The 17,309-nt window shown below is 45.0% G+C and overlaps 2 protein-coding genes across 3 annotated transcripts in view; both read right to left on the reverse strand.

Annotated features, from left to right (window-relative positions):
* The window catches only part of gng7 (guanine nucleotide binding protein (G protein), gamma 7), a 4,582-nt gene extending 4,142 nt beyond the window's left edge, over positions 1–440 (reverse strand). Inside the window, exon 1 of one of the 2 annotated variants that reach the window (XM_014150385.3) lies at positions 1–440. This exon is cut by the window's left edge and continues 144 nt beyond it. The gene's annotated coding sequence lies outside the window, so the exon portion shown is untranslated. The other variant, XM_014150384.3, reaches the window with a different exon arrangement.
* A 3,432-nt stretch (positions 441–3,872) lies between these two features.
* Positions 3,873–16,112, reverse strand: diras1b (DIRAS family, GTP-binding RAS-like 1b). The gene is made up of 5 exons (XM_045697714.2): positions 15,651–16,112; positions 10,110–10,262; positions 9,552–9,722; positions 9,364–9,468; positions 3,873–9,081 (listed from the first exon to the last, which is right to left on the reverse strand). Exons 2-5 carry the CDS (start codon positions 10,245–10,247, stop codon positions 8,899–8,901), a joined length of 597 nt encoding a protein of 198 aa, XP_045553670.1. The 5' UTR covers positions 10,248–10,262; positions 15,651–16,112; the 3' UTR covers positions 3,873–8,898.
* Positions 16,113–17,309: the final 1,197 nt, after the last annotated feature.

The following is a 17,309-nucleotide window of genomic DNA, read 5'->3' on the forward strand; positions in this document are numbered from 1 at the left end:
ACTCCGCCACTTCTGACAGCCAGCTAGCGCTCTCACACACAAACTTGATTCCCCCCTTGAGAAAAAGGGTTGGTTCAGAGTATAAAGGATGAAGTTGCCCTTAGACGACGATCTAGGTTCAGTTTAGCGTTTTTCCCACCAATGGTTAAGGTTAGAATTGGGGAGGATGAGCGGATCCTAGATCAGCGGTTACGGGAGTTCAATAAGATGGCCCTTGTTCCAAATCGAAAACCAATCGGCATTGTACAATTGCACAAACATTTAGGTTGTGGCGCTTTATGTAGAACTATCTAACATCAGATATTCATGTAAGTATTTTCTCTTTGCCGTCGTGTGTGTCCGGAGTGTGAGCTGCTTTCAATGTATCCGCTATACGCATCTGGACACCGAGTTGATACAGTATCAAACAGCAGGGTGCAGTAACACATATACACGCAGGGAGGCGCCCTTACTCAATGTTTTTTACAAAGAGAAAGGACTCTTCATTCCGACTAATATACAAGCTACTTACTAGGCCTGGTTGGTAGACAGAACATCTCTGCCGTATTTTCACCTAAAGCCGATCACGCAAACAGACAGACAGACACAGACGCACACATACATACACACAGCTCTGCAGGCCCAGTTTTCCCCTACAGTGTCAGTCTATAGTCATTCCCCATTCTTGTGGGCTTTTTATATCCACCAGAGAGCTAAAAATAGCAGGGAGAGGGGAGCGAGAGAGAGAAAGAGAAAGGGAGGGAGAGAAAGAGAGAGCGAGGGAGAAAGAGAGAGGGAAAGAGGGGGGAGGGAGAAAGAGAGAGAGAGCATTTACCGCATTGGCCTCATTTCTACTGAAGTATGAAATTATGCTGATGGTACATTTAGCTTTCATTTCCTCTCCTTTGATGTCTCTCTCTCCTTTCTCTTTTCCCCTCCATCTTTCTTCCGTCTCTCTCGTTCTTCTCTTTCTCCCCTCCCTCCCTCCCTCTGTCTCTCCCTCCCTCTTGCTCACCCCTCTCCCCTCCCTCTCTCTCCCTCCATCTCTCTCTCATGTGAGCAGCAGCAGCATCAGATGTAGCTGAAGCACTAACACAAACTACAGAACATTGCAGTACGCTAAGAATCTAGATCAGTACTGAATTGGAATTCTCACAGTACCATTTGGATTCTAGATTATTACTGAATTGGAATTCTCACAGTACCATTTGGAGTCTAGATTAGTACTGAATTGGAATTCTCACAATACCATTTGGATTCTAGATTAGTACTGAATTGGAATTCTCACAGTACCATTTGGACACTAGATCAGGCCTGAATTGGAATTCTCACAGTACCATTTGGAGTCTAGATTAGTACTGAATTGGAATTCTCACAATACCATTTGGATTCTAGATTAGTACTGAATTGGAATTCTCACAGTACCATTTGGATTCTAGATTAGTACTGAATTGGAATTCTCACAGTACCATTTGGATTCTAGATTAGTACTGAATTGGAATTCTCACAGTACCATTTGGACACTAGATCAGTACTGAATTAGAATTCTCACAGTACCATTTGGATTCTAGATTAGTACTGAATTGGAATTCTCACAGTACCATTCGGATTCTAGATTAGTACTGAATTGGAATTCTCACAATACCATTTGGATTCTAGATTAGTACTGAATTGGAATTCTCACAGTACCATTTGGACACTAGATCAGTACTGAATTAGAATTCTCACAGTACCATTTGGATTCTAGATTAGTACTGAATTGGAATTCTCACAGTACCATTCGGATTCTAGATTAGTACTGAATTGGAATTCTCACAGTACCATTTGGACTCTAGATCAGTTTAGCAGTATATGAGCATATAACAGAGGTCATTTGGTGAACCAAGCTCACGTGATCAGTAACCAAACCACCTAGGCTTTAGCTCACCGGGTGAACACAGTCTTGTGATGCGCAGATGACCCGGCATTAAACCCAGTTGGTCAAAAGACTAAGGACTGTATTTCTGTTAAATCAGCTGGGTTTAAAATCCTCACCATCACTCTGAACTGTTACTAGCCCCAGTAGGTGCTAAAATGATGTGATGTTATCTAAGAGCATTATCATGGTTATGTGTTGAAACCACAATGGCCATAGTCTCTCTATACAATATATGACTCATGAGTGGTGACTAAAGGGACATATACACACTCTCTCTCTCCCTGTTCTCTCTTTCCATAGAGCCTGTGAGAAACTTCTCTCCATGAGATGGCCGTTAACTTCATTATACCCTGGGTCATGTGTGTTGTTTGTTTTATAGTCTCTATGTTAAAACAGGGTCAACTGATTTTGTGTTTTATAGTCTCGATGTTAAAACAGGGTCAACTGTGTTTGTGTTTTATAGTCTCTATGTTAAAACAGGGTCAACTGTGTTTGTGTTTTATAGTCTATGTTAAAACAGGGTCAACTGTGTTTTTGTTTTATAGTCTATGTTAAAACAGGGTCAACTGTGTTTGCGATGGAGTATGTTAAAACAGTGTTAATGATGTGTGTTGTATGTAAACAGCATTATGTCAGTGATGTTAGAGGCTAATTAGTTACACTTACACAAAGATGGCATCAAGAGTGTATGCTTGTGTAACCCCAGAGGCATGTGAAGGGTGTGTGTGTGTTATCAGGGTGTGTGTCACCCTCATTAAGATCCAACAGGGGGCTGCTAACCTCAGGTCTCCTCACATTACATTACAGCCTGACACACACACACACACACACTCTGCCTAGAAGATCTACGGCTGTCGTAAAGCATCACCTGGGTCACACCACATTCTGACGTTGCAACCGTAGCCGTCACCGAGTCGCCATAGCAACCACATTGGGTGAAGAATCCTCAAGCAGATAGAGAAAGAGAGAATGTGCTTTGCTTTGCAGGCATGTTGTCAGGGAGTGGAGAACAGTATGACACAGTATGAGGCTGCAAGCTGTTGTCATGGTGCCTTCAAGAAAACTGGGATCTCTGAAAAGAAACAAGCTATGATTGGGAAAAATCGTGACGTCAGTGATCTTCAGGTCAGAGAAGTCGGGGCTCTAGGATGATGCCCGAGTTTCTGACTTGTAATTCCGAGTTGGATGTCCTTTCCAAATTATTTTTTTGCCATTCAGAGCTATTTTTTGGGGTATTTTTTTGGGGGGGGTCGAAATCGGAAGTCGGAGTTCGGAGATTTACTAGTTCCGAGTCGTGTTGAGCGCACCATCAGTCCACGTAACCAACCTGGTATCAAACCCGGTTTCCTATACTCGGTCCTGTACACCCCCGGGTGCACATTTTGTTTTTTGTCCTAGCACTACACAGCTGATTCCAATAACCAGCTCATCATCATGCTTTGATTATTTCAGCCAGCTGTGTAGTATTTGTATTTATTATGGATCCCCATTAGCTGCTTCCAACGCAGCAGAATTAAGGCAGTTTATACAATTTTAAAACATTACAATACATTCACAACACACTGTGTGCCCTCAGGCCCCTACTCCACCACATACCTACAGTACTAAATCCATGTGTATCTATAAATCAAATCACATTTTATTTGTCACATACACATGGTTAGCAGACGTTAATGCAAGTGTAGCGAAATGCTTGTGAAACAAAAATACTGCATAGTTTCCTAGGAACGCGAAGCGAGGTGGCCATCTCTGTCGGAAGTGTGTAGTGCTAGTGCAAAAACCAAAGCACGCACCCATGGGGGGCCCAGGACCGAGTTTAGGAAACCTTGATCTATACAATGCAAGACCATGTCAGCCCACTAAGAAAAATCCTAGGTGTTCAATATAGGAGCCAACCGTAGTCTTCAGGTCTCAGACCAGGTCATCTTTCTGTCATTTCACACACATTGTGAAAGGAAATATCACACAAAAGGCAGATTCTTAACTGTTGTTTTTATTAGGAAAATCCTTTTGCAGATTCGATATGATAATTTCTTCATATACATAAGATCTTATAGTTAGGATGCATTGCCACAGTACATTATAGTAGGAAGACTATTGCTAGAATAAATAGCTATAATAATTATAACTATCTTAAAAATAAAATAATAAAATGACTATACATGATCATTAAGTAAAAAAAAAAGTCCAAACAAAAAACATGTTTACAAAAACAATAAGAGATTAAAAACAGTTACACTTTTCAAACCAAAGCCATTATTAATGCAGAAGAATTATAATAATAAAATACAAATATGTTAATTTCACAGTTTGCATCCTTATTGGTTCTCATGCTGGCTGGAAGGAACACTTATTGGGGCCATGCAGGGAGGGAAGGACAGAGATGGAGTTTAGTAGAACTACACTACCCAGAAGTCATTGCACCCCTCAGAGGCCCGGTCCAGAAACAACTTCGAGGCACTTCCACATTTTGTGTTTGGCAGAGCAGACAAGTGTAAACAATATGGCGGAAGTTCCCCAAAGCCTAATAGTTAACCCTGTCCCCTATCCAGTCCCTTCAGATATTTTAACTGCTAGGGGCTAGGAGTTGTTTCTGGGCTGACAGTACAATCTGAGGTGATGCAAAAATTCCAAACTACATCCCTGGTAGGATTGAGTTTATAGAACATGTTTCTGATTAACCACACTCAATGAACTACTCTTCCCATAGTCCTTTGTGCCGCTTCTCTTCTGCAACATGACCAGGACCCAGTTTCCAGCGACATGACTTTCTGATAACACACATCAGTGAAAGGCTCTAGGGGCTTTTTCAGGTAGACACTACATAGAACAGACAACTATCTGGCTTGTATAATCTCTTCTAGAATCATATCAGCTCTGTTCTGTGTGTTTCTATCTTGGTTTTGATTCAGCCATACAGCAGCCTCTTTGTCCATTCCTTAGTCATTATAGGAATGCTCTCTGAACCCATTCGGAACTTGACATACAACAAAATCAGACTTTCACATAAATCATGTTATTGATATATTTGTGAGGAAAGTCTAGTTGTGTGTGTGTGGCTGTCAAGACAGGATCCAGCACTCTAAACTACACACGCGAAAAAAGAAACCTCCTCATTGGTTCATCTCTGGAGGACTCCGCCTAGTTGGGCTCTGGCCAGTCCCCCAGGTGTTCATCCAATGAGGTGAGAGATCTTCCTCAGGGCCCATCCCTTCTCTGATTCTAATAACATACTGTGGAATCAGTTGGCAGCTCTACCTTTTCACTCCTAAGAGAACCACACTACCCACAATCCTTTGAAGAGGGCCATGATGTCACCATTCCCTAACGTTCCTAAATCCCCTATAGACTCTATATCCACCTCCAGCTATATAACTCTAATTGCTATTTACAGCTATCTACAGATGTGAAGGGGAGTGGTGAAACTAATAGGAAGCACACAACAGAAGGGTTACAGGGTGACACAGCAGTGCAGAAAAACAGACGACGTCCAAATCTCACGACACCCTATTCCCTATGCTGTGCACTACTTTGACCAGAATCACATCGGATCAGGGGATGAGGTGCCGCATGAGACGCAGATAATGAGGTTTCTGTGGCACAGAGGACTGCTCGCTGTCTGCTTGGTATGCCTGTGTGTGCACACAGTGTTGTAAAGTACTTAAGTAAAAATATTTTAAAGTACTACATAAGTAGTATCTGTACTTTACTATTACATTTTTTTACTACTTTTACTTCACTACATTCCTAAAGAAAATAATGTACTTTTTACTCCATACATTTTCCCTGACACCCAAAAGTACTCGTTACATGTTGAATGCTTAGCAGGACAGGAAAATGGTCCAATTCACAAACTTATCAAGAGAACACGTGGTCATCCCTACTGCCTCTGATCTGGCGGACTCACTAAACACAAATGCATCGTTTGTAAATGATGTCTGAGTGTGGGAGCGTGTCCCTGGCTATCTGTACATTTTAAAAACAAGAAAACAGTGCCATCTGCTTTGCTTAATAAGGAATTTTAAATGATTTATACTTTTACGACTTAAGTATATTTGACCAATTCCATTTACTTTTGATACTGAAGTATATTTAGAACAAAATACTTTGACTGTGATTAACTTTCTATTGGAGGTATCTGTACTTTTACTCAAGTATGACAATTGGGTACTTTTTCCACCGCTGTGTGTGCATGAGCCTGAGCAGTGTGACTCATGCAGAACGTGTGGGTCATCTCCACAGGGAACCTCTGACTGACACTTCATAAAACCGCATTAACAAACACACACACACACACACAGTGAATATCGGCAGATGCATTGAGACAGGTTGTGGGAGGATGGGGTAGAGGCGCCGGTGCTGAGTCAAAATAACACTGTTGAGTGCACTGTATACACACACACTAGTTTGATACTATTTGATGTAGAATGTTTCACATAATTCATTAAAATGTGGGTTATGTCAATCTGATCTGAATAATAGATGACTGTATACTATATTATAGTTCTAGTGTAATACTGCACTTTAACACCGTTTTCTAATCAGATACAGGACCTTTTCCTGAGCATGTGATCTGAACAACAACAACCCTGAGCCTTAGCTATAGCCTACAACTGGGGATCAGCGGTTTCCTGGTCAGGGCGTGAGGTCAGGAAAACATTTGGGCCATAAGTATAACACAGCAACACAACGTACCTTCTCAACACCCTATACACAGTGGCCACCAGGGACGGGGACCATTCCCTTTCTATTTCAGTCTATTCAATATGCCCATTGTTTTTCCAATGACAGATTTTTCCTTTCATGAACAGAATTTCAACTAATATTCTGAATTGAAAATGAACTCCAATCCCTGGTTGAAACTCGAATCAATTCCGTGCTTCTTTATTAGAGATATGAAGCGGTGTTTTCTACTTCTTTGGGTCCAGTTTAGATCCGGGTTCCCTCACATAGTGTGTCCTAAATGGTACCCTATATAGTGAATTACTTTAGATCAGAGCATATGGGCTCTGGTCAAAAAGTAGTGCACTATATAGGGAATACGGTGCCATTTGCGATGCAGCTTAACCTTGTCTGTTTTGTTACAATACCGTGCTATATAACCAACCCACAGCCTTATGGTGCTCTTCACACACGTTTAAATACTGTACACATTACAAGTCACCTGGAATAATAACTACTGGATAGCTCCTCCCTCCTTCCCCCACCTCTGTTCAAAATATATTGGCCGTTATTTATTCTGCAAGATAGATAACGGAACATGGTAAAACAAAAACACAACGTCAATCAAATGATTGTGCTTTTAGCTCTCCTGTATAGTACGTAGGATGACTTTGTCCATAAATGCTGATCTAAGATCAGTTTTGCATTCCCCCCCTAATGGTTAAAGTTCTGATTTGGGGAGTAAGCTGATCCTAGATCTGCAGTTAGGGGCAACTTCCATCTGGAGTATATATTCTGTACTTTGGCAAACAACCTTATTGCTTTACATAAACCAATAGAGGTGTTTGGGACAATAATATATTTACATAATAATATCACTCCTTTTTCATTTACATACTATGTAGGAATACACTTGGTGAATGACCACTGGTCTCCAAAAAGCATGTGCGTGTGTGTGTGCATTTATATGTGTGTGTGTGTGTGTGACATAAAGTGCAATGTGATGGTATTTGCATGGCATTAACCTAATCGAGTGTCTTTCCTCCGTCGAGCAGAGTCGTCACTCCATCCTGTCTGTGCTTCTCTGTGTATGAAGAGGATTCAGCTGCTTGGCATGGGAAACACAAGGCCAACAGAAAGGCTCCTCACATGAAACAACAAGGGCCAAAGCCAACCGACGCAAACATTCCCAGTGACATCATCCACAGTATTCCCAGTCCAAATCCCACAACAAACTTTTCTAATACCTCTTCACATGTTCCAAGTCCACTCCAAACATTTCAAGTCCATCGTCCATCCAACCAAAGTCCAACTACCAAGTGTCCCAGGTAGACTTCTTAACATTTCAGTCCAACTACCAAGTGTCCCAGGCAGACTTCTTAACATTTCAGTCCAACTACCAAGTGTCCCAGGCAGACTTCTTAACATTTCAGTCCAACTACCAAGTGTCCCAGGTAGACTTCTTAACATTTCAGTCCAACTACCAAGTGTCCCAGGCAGACTTCTTAACATTTCAGTCCAACTACCAAGTGTCCCAGGTAGACTTCTTAACATTTCAGTCCAACTACCAAGTGTCCCAGGTAGACTTCTTAACATTTCAGTCCAACTACCAAGTGTCCCAGTTAGACTTCTTAACATTTCAGTCCAACTACCAAGTGTCCCAGGCAGACTTCTTAACATTTCAGTCCAACTACCAAGTGTCCCAGGCAGACTTCTTAACATTTCAGTCCAACTACCACATGTCTTTCCCAGGTTCTCTTTCCTCAGATTCCAGGTCAGACGTTTGACACTGAGCTAAAGTCTTAGAGGGATTATTGATGTCACAAGTTCAACTTTTCTCCAGTTCAAATAATGATTTTCGATCCATTTTGAACGATGAGTTAAGAGGATTCTCCATTTTGCATGATGACAGAGATGGTTAGGGGGTAATACTGTCTGTATCTTTCAGAGGTGATAGGGAGGGAGGCCATGTATACATAGGATATGTAGGATATGTACATTATGTTGGAGTGTCCCTAGTGTAACATCTAGTGACCTCGCCAAGAGGTTGGGACCTCACGGCGTAATGGCTGAGGCTGACAGATGCAGGGTTGCGGGTTCGAGTCGTGTTCAGACGACCCCCCCCCCCCCCCCAAATCTTTTCACTACAGTGGGACTGTATGGAGGGTTAGGACCCTGGTCAGGCAGACAGGAGACGAGAGAGAAGGATACTGAGAGGGTGAGGTATAGAACCCACCAGTGGTCCTCTCGTCTCTCTCTTCTCTTCCTCTCCGTCTTCTATCCTCTCACTTTCTGTCTTCCTTGTGACCTCCCTCCCTCCCTCCGCTCTCTCTTCCTCTCTACATGACACTACATTTTCCCTTCAGTCTCTCGGCTCTGGACTGTTTTCCGGACCGTTTCCCGTCGATGTTGAGACTCATGTTTCTCTTCTTGTCCAGGTTGAGCAGCTCCTGGAACAGCTCGGTCACGTTGTGGTTGGTCTTCGCTGACGTCTCCATGAACGCACACTTCCACGTGGTCGCCTTGAACACCACACAGTAGGATTATTAATAGTGTTCATTTTATTATTGTTATTAACAGGAGAAAGTAGAATGAGAATTCGCTTTACAGCAATCGGCCCAACAATACCAGACCTGGGTAAAATATACATAAACTACTTTGAGGTGGGATTTATTTAACTTGGGGTTTGCACTTTTGGCACTATTCCAAACTGAATCAATATTTTAAAGTATTTGACATTATGTAGGTCTACTGAACCCAGGTCAGATTTTGTATTTTATTTTTACATTTCAGACGTTACAGACCTGTGCCTCTCCATCTTTAGTCTCCACCTCTCTCTGGGTCTCATCACTCTTGTTGCCCACCAACATGATGGGGATGGCCTCTATGTTCCCCTTTATGGCTATCACCTGGAGAACAGAAGGAGAGATTACAACACACAGTCACCCACAGTCACACACAGTCACACACAGTCACACACAGTCACACAGACCTGCTGGTAGATAGGCTTGAGTTCCTCCAGTGACTGTTTGCTGGTTACAGAGTAGACCAGTATGAAGGCATGTCCTTTAGATATGGACAGCCTCTGCATGGCAGGGAACTGGTGACTGCCTGTTGTATCAGTTATCTGGAGAGTACACACACTCTTATCACAGCTGATCACCTGTAGACACACACAAACACACACAATTACTATCATCAGGATATTACATGATCATTCAGTGAAAAAAAAAAAACATTGCTTATACTCAACGCTCTTTTGATCACTAAGTTGTATCATTTGACTTGGTGCATCAGATCAGTGGATAAAATAGCCCTCTGGACACACTATATATGGGCATTACGTCTATGCATCAGATAAAGCAGTTGGCCTACTGCCCATCGCTGATTACCTGTCAATGCATCGTTTTGTCTGAAACGGCACCCTATTCGCTGAAGTGCACTATGTTCAGGCCATGGTCAAAGTAGTGGACTAAACAGGGATTAGGGTGCCATTCTAGACGCTGCCTCCGTCTTCCTTCCTCTCCACCACCTCCTCTCCCTGTCTCACCTGTCGATAGGTGTCCTCCACAGTGGGAATATAGGTGTCCCTGAAGGTGCCTTTAACGAAGCGTAGGACCAGGGAGCTCTTCCCCACTCCCCCCGCTCCAAACACCACCACCCTGTAGTCATTACTCTGCTCAGGCATGCTGCCCCCTACTGCCTGGACACAGTATTAAACACACAAACAGAAGAGAGAATATGTGAATTGCAGTACTGCCGCCAGGTGGAGACAGCCACATGTACTGCCGCCAGGTGGAGACAGCCACATGTACTGCCGCCAGGTGGAGACAGCCACATGTACTGCCGCCAGGTGGAGACAGCCACATGTACTGACCCCAGGTGGAGACAGCCACATGTACTGACGCCAGGTGGAGACAGCCACATGTACTGACGCCAGGCGGAGGCAGCCACATGTACTGCCGCCAGGCGGAGACAGCCACATGTACTGCCGCCAGGCGGAGACAGCCACATGTACTGCCGCCTGGCGGAGACAGCCACATGTACTGACGCCAGGCGGAGACAGCCACATGTACTGACGCCAGGCGGAGACAGCCACATGTACTGACGCCTGGCGGAGACAGCCACATGTACTGACGCCAGGCGGAGACAGCCACATGTACTGACGCCTGGTGGAGACAGCCACATGTACTGACGCCAGGCGGAGACAGCCACATGTACTGACGCCTGGCGGAGACAGCCACATGTACTGACGCCAGGCGGAGACAGCCACATGTACTGACGCCTGGTGGAGACAGCCACATGTACTGCCGCCTGGCGGAGACAGCCACATGTACTGACGCCAGGCGGAGACAGCCACATGTACTGACGCCAGGCGGAGACAGCCACATGTACTGACGCCTGGTGGAGACAGCCACATGTACTGACGCCAGGCGGAGACAGCCACATGTACTGACGCCTGGTGGAGACAGCCACATGTACTGACGCCAGGTATAGACAGCCACATGTACTGACGCCTGGTGGAGACAGCCACATGTACTGACGCCAGGTATAGACAGCCACATGTACTGACGCCTGGTGGAGACAGCCACATGTACTGACGCCAGGTATAGACAGCCACATGTACTGACGCCTGGTGGAGACAGCCACATGTACTGCCGCCAGGTGGAGACAACCACATGTACTGACTAAGGGGATATCCCTGATGAAACAAAATCTTTAAAACTACCGTTAACTTACCACAACTCATCTTTCTGTATCGGAACATATTCCTCAAATACTATTCTGCATTCTTGGCAGTATGTGTGTGTATTATTTAACAGCTCTGGGGCTAAACACTGGTTATAAGGACCTCTAACACCAAATGACAACACTGGAATTACAATCCCACTTCAAACTAGAACACCACCACTAGGTGCAGACATGCTAATATTCATGGACCAATGTGGGAATTTCAGTCTAAAAGGTACACACCCACACACACACACACACTCTTCTGTCCTTGACACTAGGGCACAGAGATTGATGACACTCTTACCAAATGGGACTGTCTCACTCTGACCACCTTTCTTTCCTTCTCTGATGAATAGAGATGGAAGGATAGAGAGCTTTAATGAATGGTGTAAATGCATCTGGACCAGCCTGGACCAGCCCAGCCAACTCTACATTAGGAGATCACTTTGGCACAGACAAAGACTCCTCTACTCAGCATTTGTCCTTCTCTCTCTCTCTCTCTCCTCCCCTCATCTCATTTTCTCCCGTGTGTGTGTGTGTGTGTGTGTGTGTGTGTGTGTGTGTGTGTCTGACAGTCTCAGTGGGTAGCTGCCTGAGAGACTGACGGTCTGTCGCACACACACCTGTCAGCTTTTTGTGTATGTGCAAATGTGTGTGTCGCCCCTATGACTGAATGCAGTTCCACACACACCCTTGGCTGACTTCTGCTGGCAGATCTGATCACAGCTAGCAGAGGTGTGCGTGTCTGCAGCCAGGGGAAATACATACTGATACTCTGTGTACACATGAGTCCAGGCGTCGTCGATTCTATACCACACACACACACACACAAATATAGAATGGAACCAAACTCTGACTGGGTTTCTCCTGTTCACATCTACTCACACACTGCTTCAATGCTTCATCTGTTCTGTCTGTGGGTGTGCATGCATGGGTGTGTCCGTGCATGGGTGTGATGGAGAGATGCAGAGGAAATATGCATTCAAATCTCGGTGTCCCGCATACATATTTCACATTAGAAAGCTTTGTTTGTAGAACATTTAAAACCACTTCTTAACCTGTCTTCATCCCAGTTGTAGACAACAATCCCTTCATTCCATCACTCCAACAGCTTTCTCCGACATTAAGATGAGCTTAGTGTGTGTTTGTATGTATATAAGTGTGTTTATGCATGTGTGTACAGATTGCACCACAGGGGTCTAGGCTTAGCAGCTAATCACTGAGCTTAACCTCTGTTCTTCTGGACTGTCTGCATTGGCCCAATTCCCAGGTCTTAACTCAGCAGCACGCCTCCTTCACACACACACACACACACACACACACAAAACTATGCTGATCCTGACATCCACAATCCATGCTCCTGCTGGTCAGTATCTGGGGGACATGCAGGAGAGAAGCAGACAGACAGACAGCGAGCAGGAGAGGAGTGGACAGACAGACAGACAGACAGACAGACAGACAGACAGACAGCAGTGGACAGACGGACAGACAGCAGGAGAGGAGTGGACAGACGGACAGACAGCAGGAGAGGAGTGGACAGACGGACAGACAGCAGGAGAGGAGTGGACAGACGGACAGACAGCAGGAGAGGAGTGGACAGACGGACAGACAGCAGGAGAGGAGTGGACAGACAGACAGACAGCAGGAGAGGAGTGGACAGACAGACAGACAGCAGGAGAGGAGTGGACAGACAGACAGACAGCAGGAGAGGAGTGGACAGACAGACAGACAGCAGGAGAGGAGTGGACAGACAGACAGCAGGAGAGGAGTGGACAGACAGACAGCAGGAGAGGAGTGGACAGACAGACAGCAGGAGAGGAGTGGACAGACAGACAGCAGGAGAGGAGTGGACAGACAGACAGCAGGAGAGGAGTGGACAGACAGACAGGAGAGGAGTGGACAGACAGACAGGAGAGGAGTGGACAGACAGACAGGAGAGGAGTGGACAGACAGACAGGAGAGGAGTGGACAGACAGACAGACAGACAGCAGGAGAGGAGTGGACAGGCAGACAGACAGACAGCAGGAGAGGAGTGGACAGACGGACAGACAGCAGGAGAGGAGTGGACAGACGGACAGACAGCAGGAGAGGAGTGGACAGACGGACAGACAGCAGGAAAGGAGTGGACAGACGGACAGCAGGAGAGGAACAGAGACAACACTTCAACCAGTGTGAGCCGGGGTGCAGCCAAAAATCACATGAACATTAAAGGAAATAGGTGCCACTCATAAAAACATGTTTATTATACTTTCAGGACACTCACACGCCATTCTTAGAAAGGACATCAGTAATTCAGACCCTTGCTGGTCACCATATCCCCAAGCTAGAAAGGACAGTAGTAATTCATACCCTTGCTGGTCACCATATCCCCAAGCTAGAAAGGACAGTAGTAATTCATACCCTTGCTGGTCACCATATCCTCAAGCTAGAAAGGACATCAGTAATTCATACCCTTGCTGGTCACCATATCCCCAAGCTAGAAAGGACATCAGTAATTCAGACCCTTGCTGGTCACCATATCCCCAAGCTAGAAAGGACATCAGTAATTCAGACCCTTGCTGGTCACCATATCCCCATGCTAGAAAGGACATCAGTAATTCAGACCCTTGCTGGTCACCATATCCCCAAGCTAGAAAGGACATCAGTAATTCAGACCCTTGCTGGTCACCATATCCCCATGCTAGAAAGGACATCAGTAATTCAGACCCTTGCTGGTCACCATATCCCCAAGCTAGAAAGGACATCAGTAATTCAGACCCTTGCTGGTCACCATATCCCCAAGCTAGAAAGGACAGTAGTAATTCATACCCTTGCTGGTCACCATATCCTCAAGCTAGAAAGGACAGTAGTAATTCATACCCTTGCTGGTCACCATATCCCCAAGCTAGAAAGGACATCAGTAATTCAGACCCTTGCTGGTCACCATATCCCCAAGCTAGAAAGGACAGTAGTAATTCATACCCTTGCTGGTCACCATATCCCCAAGCTAGAAAGGACATCAGTAATTCAGACCCTTGCTGGTCACCATATCCCCAAGCTAGAAAGGACAGTAGTAATTCATACCCTTGCTGGTCACCATATCCTCAAGCTAGAAAGGACAGTAGTAATTCATACCCTTGCTGGTCACCATATCCCCAAGCTAGAAAGGACATCAGTAATTCATACCCTTGCTGGTCACCATATCCCCAAGCTAGAAAGGACATCAGTAATTCATACCCTTGCTGGTCACCATATCCCCAAGCTAGAAAGGACAGTAGTAATTCATACCCTTGTTGGTCACCATATCCCCATGCTAGAAAGGACATCAGTAATTCATACCCTTGCTGGTCACCATATCCCCATGCTAGAAAGGACATCAGTAATTCATACCCTTGCTGGTCACCATATCCCCATGCTAGAAAGGACAGTAGTAAGTTCAAGTACTAACCCTGATGTTTCCACTCATCATAGCTCAGTCCACAAACTGTTATGATGCAACCATAACGTGGGCATGGAAGACGACACACAGACACACACACACACACAAACACAAACACACATTTCCTCCAACACCCACCTACACACGCAGCCATGGTCCACTCTCTCTTTACTACCATCCCTACACTACAAAGCTTAATCACTGGAATTCCTGTCAACCCTCCCCCTCATCCTCCTACTATGAACCCACACAAAAGCAAGGACCGGGAACACACACACACAGCAAGGATAGTCATGGAAGAAAGCCTGCCATAAACAGCACATATAACGTTAATCGGGCAAGCATACAATGTCCAGATGTACCGCCTGAAAATATGGAGGGATTAAAAATGGTTTAGCATAGGCCTACTGTTAGTCAGAGACTATGCGTCACGTTGCCATCATGTTGGTGGAATGTAGCCTAGAGTGTGTATGTAATGATGTAGATCCATGGCGGGCTTCTAGCAGGGTATGCTATAGGCAAAGTAAGAGTTAAAATACGACCTCGTTTGTTGTTAGCCTGTCTGCCCCTTTCATTCATAAATACCACAGGAAGAAGAAACGCCATCTCGCTTTTGTGGCGGTGGCATAATTTCAAAGGCGCATCACAGCCTCCAAACGAGACATGTTAGATCCCTGCATAGAATATCATCCTCTCTCCCATTCCTGACGATAATTCACACGGTTTATGGCGCAGTAACAGCAACATACATGTACAGATGAATTTTAACATATAGAAATAACACGAATGGTTTGCAATTTAAAAAAAACTGCTGCCCCATTTTTACCAAGGCAACCGTCCAAGAGAGGCAACGCCACACAATATCAACATTCTCGAACCGAAATAGCCTCAGGGATTTTTCTAAAGATTGATCTGGTTGTGGTTAAAGGTGCTACATACCTGAATTTGATGTGTAGTCCCGTTTCAGTGGCTGTCTTCGGACAACACGTTTGTAAGGCAAAACGCTGAGTTTTAAAGCATTGTATACTATTCATGTAGAGCTCTCATGTCGTCCGCGAATTCACAGCCCGTGCTCTGTCTCTCGTTGTTGAAGCTATATGTATCGCTTTCTCTACTTGATATTCCCATGCACTACAGTTCTAATGCCACAATGTCTTTCCTCCCTCTATCGGTATGTCTCCATCTATACCAGTCTCCATCGATCCCCTTATGGCTTGCGGATCATCGCGTCATCACACAACACTCATACACACACAGAAACGCACAAATAGGCCTAACGTTTTAGCGACTGAAAACGCGGGACCGGGCACGGTTTCGTGAATTACCGAGTTTTTATTTCAGCATATCAAGTGAAGCCATACTTTAGTCAGACTGTCGAATTAACAGCAACATATGTTTTGGGAGTAAACTGTACAAAATGACCCTTCTAGCTGCATCCCACTGTCCCTCCATAGCCGCAGGAAGTAGGGGTGCTGAAGGTGCTCCCCACTTATTTATAGCCTATAGCTTATATTTTGCAGTTAAACATAAAGTGTTGCTTAGCCTACTGCATGATCAGTCCCAACCAAAAAAGCCTATTGCTTTTTTATTTGCTAAAGGCACTGTTTCAAATTAAAGTCAGCTGTCAGATTTGGGTACCGTTAGTAAAGGCTTTCATGGGCCAGCTAAAGAGGTGGATGCTTAAACCACAGCCCATTCAACTGTGTTACCTGTTTCTCCTGCGGCACCAACTGCTTGGGTAGAATCCAGTCATCCACAGCCATACACAAAGTTCAGTAAACTAAAATGTAGATCCTAGGGCACCATCTTGGCATAAGAAATTCCAATAATCACATTCTGAGTGGACATTGGCATGGAGTGTGTGGTGTTTGCAGCACCCCAGGACCAGGTCACCATGACTGGAACCCTGTACATTTTTACATTTCATGTCTGTATCCTTGCTTCCCTAACTTTCTGCCTCTCTCACCATCCCCCACTTAGGCAGCCACCAGCCTGTGAGCCCAACATCTACCTGGCCCAGGATCCAACCACCAGTCCACACACTGACCCGCCCACCAGACCCCTCCAATCCATCCACTCCAATGTCCTACCCTGCAATCACTCCACCAATCCTCCTGGCTGTCACTCCTGCCCTACTGAACTCCCTAATGTTTTACTGCTGTCTTAACCCCATGTATTTCCCTGTAGCCCACTCTGTCTTGCCCCTTGATGTTGTGTCAATGTACACTGTATGTCTGCAGTTTCTCTGTTTTTGATTTATTTGCTGTTTGTTTTATTTTTATATTAGAATTTGTTTATAAAGCGTATTAAGACATGTTTAAATGCACTTTAAATTGTGACTTGATCTGTATCTCTCCAGGACCAGGGCTGGAACTAAAGCCTGTACTGCCTGTAAAGAGTGTTTGTCTCCCTCTGTCAGTGAGTTAGAGTACTGCACTACACACCACAGTCCCCCAGGGAAACTCAAAACCACACACACATGCGTGGACAGCAAAGGCAGTCTCCAGAGTAAAGGAACAGCTGGGGAGAAAAGCCTCAGGGAGAAAGGGAGAGAGACAGTAGGGGATGAGTTAGACATGCAATGCTCTGCTATCCACC

The sequence above is a fragment of the Salmo salar genome, chromosome 16 (assembly GCF_965601325.2).
Source record: "Salmo salar chromosome 16, fSalSal1, whole genome shotgun sequence".
Classification (NCBI taxonomy): domain Eukaryota; kingdom Metazoa; phylum Chordata; class Actinopteri; order Salmoniformes; family Salmonidae; genus Salmo; species Salmo salar.

What these genes read in the sequence shown, in the direction of transcription:
- diras1b (XM_045697714.2), bottom strand. Translation starts at nt 10,247, where the DNA reads ATGCCTGAGCAGAGTAATGACTACAGGGTGGTGGTGTTTGGAGCGGGG. An exon ending in TGGAGGACACCTATCGACAG is followed by an intron (nt 9,723 to 10,109) that starts GTGAGACAGGGA and finishes GTGTGTCTACAG; the next exon opens with GTGATCAGCTGTGATAAGAG. An exon ending in CTAAAGATGGAGAGGCACAG is followed by an intron (nt 9,082 to 9,363) that starts GTCTGTAACGTC and finishes GTGGTGTTCAAG; the next exon opens with GCGACCACGTGGAAGTGTGC.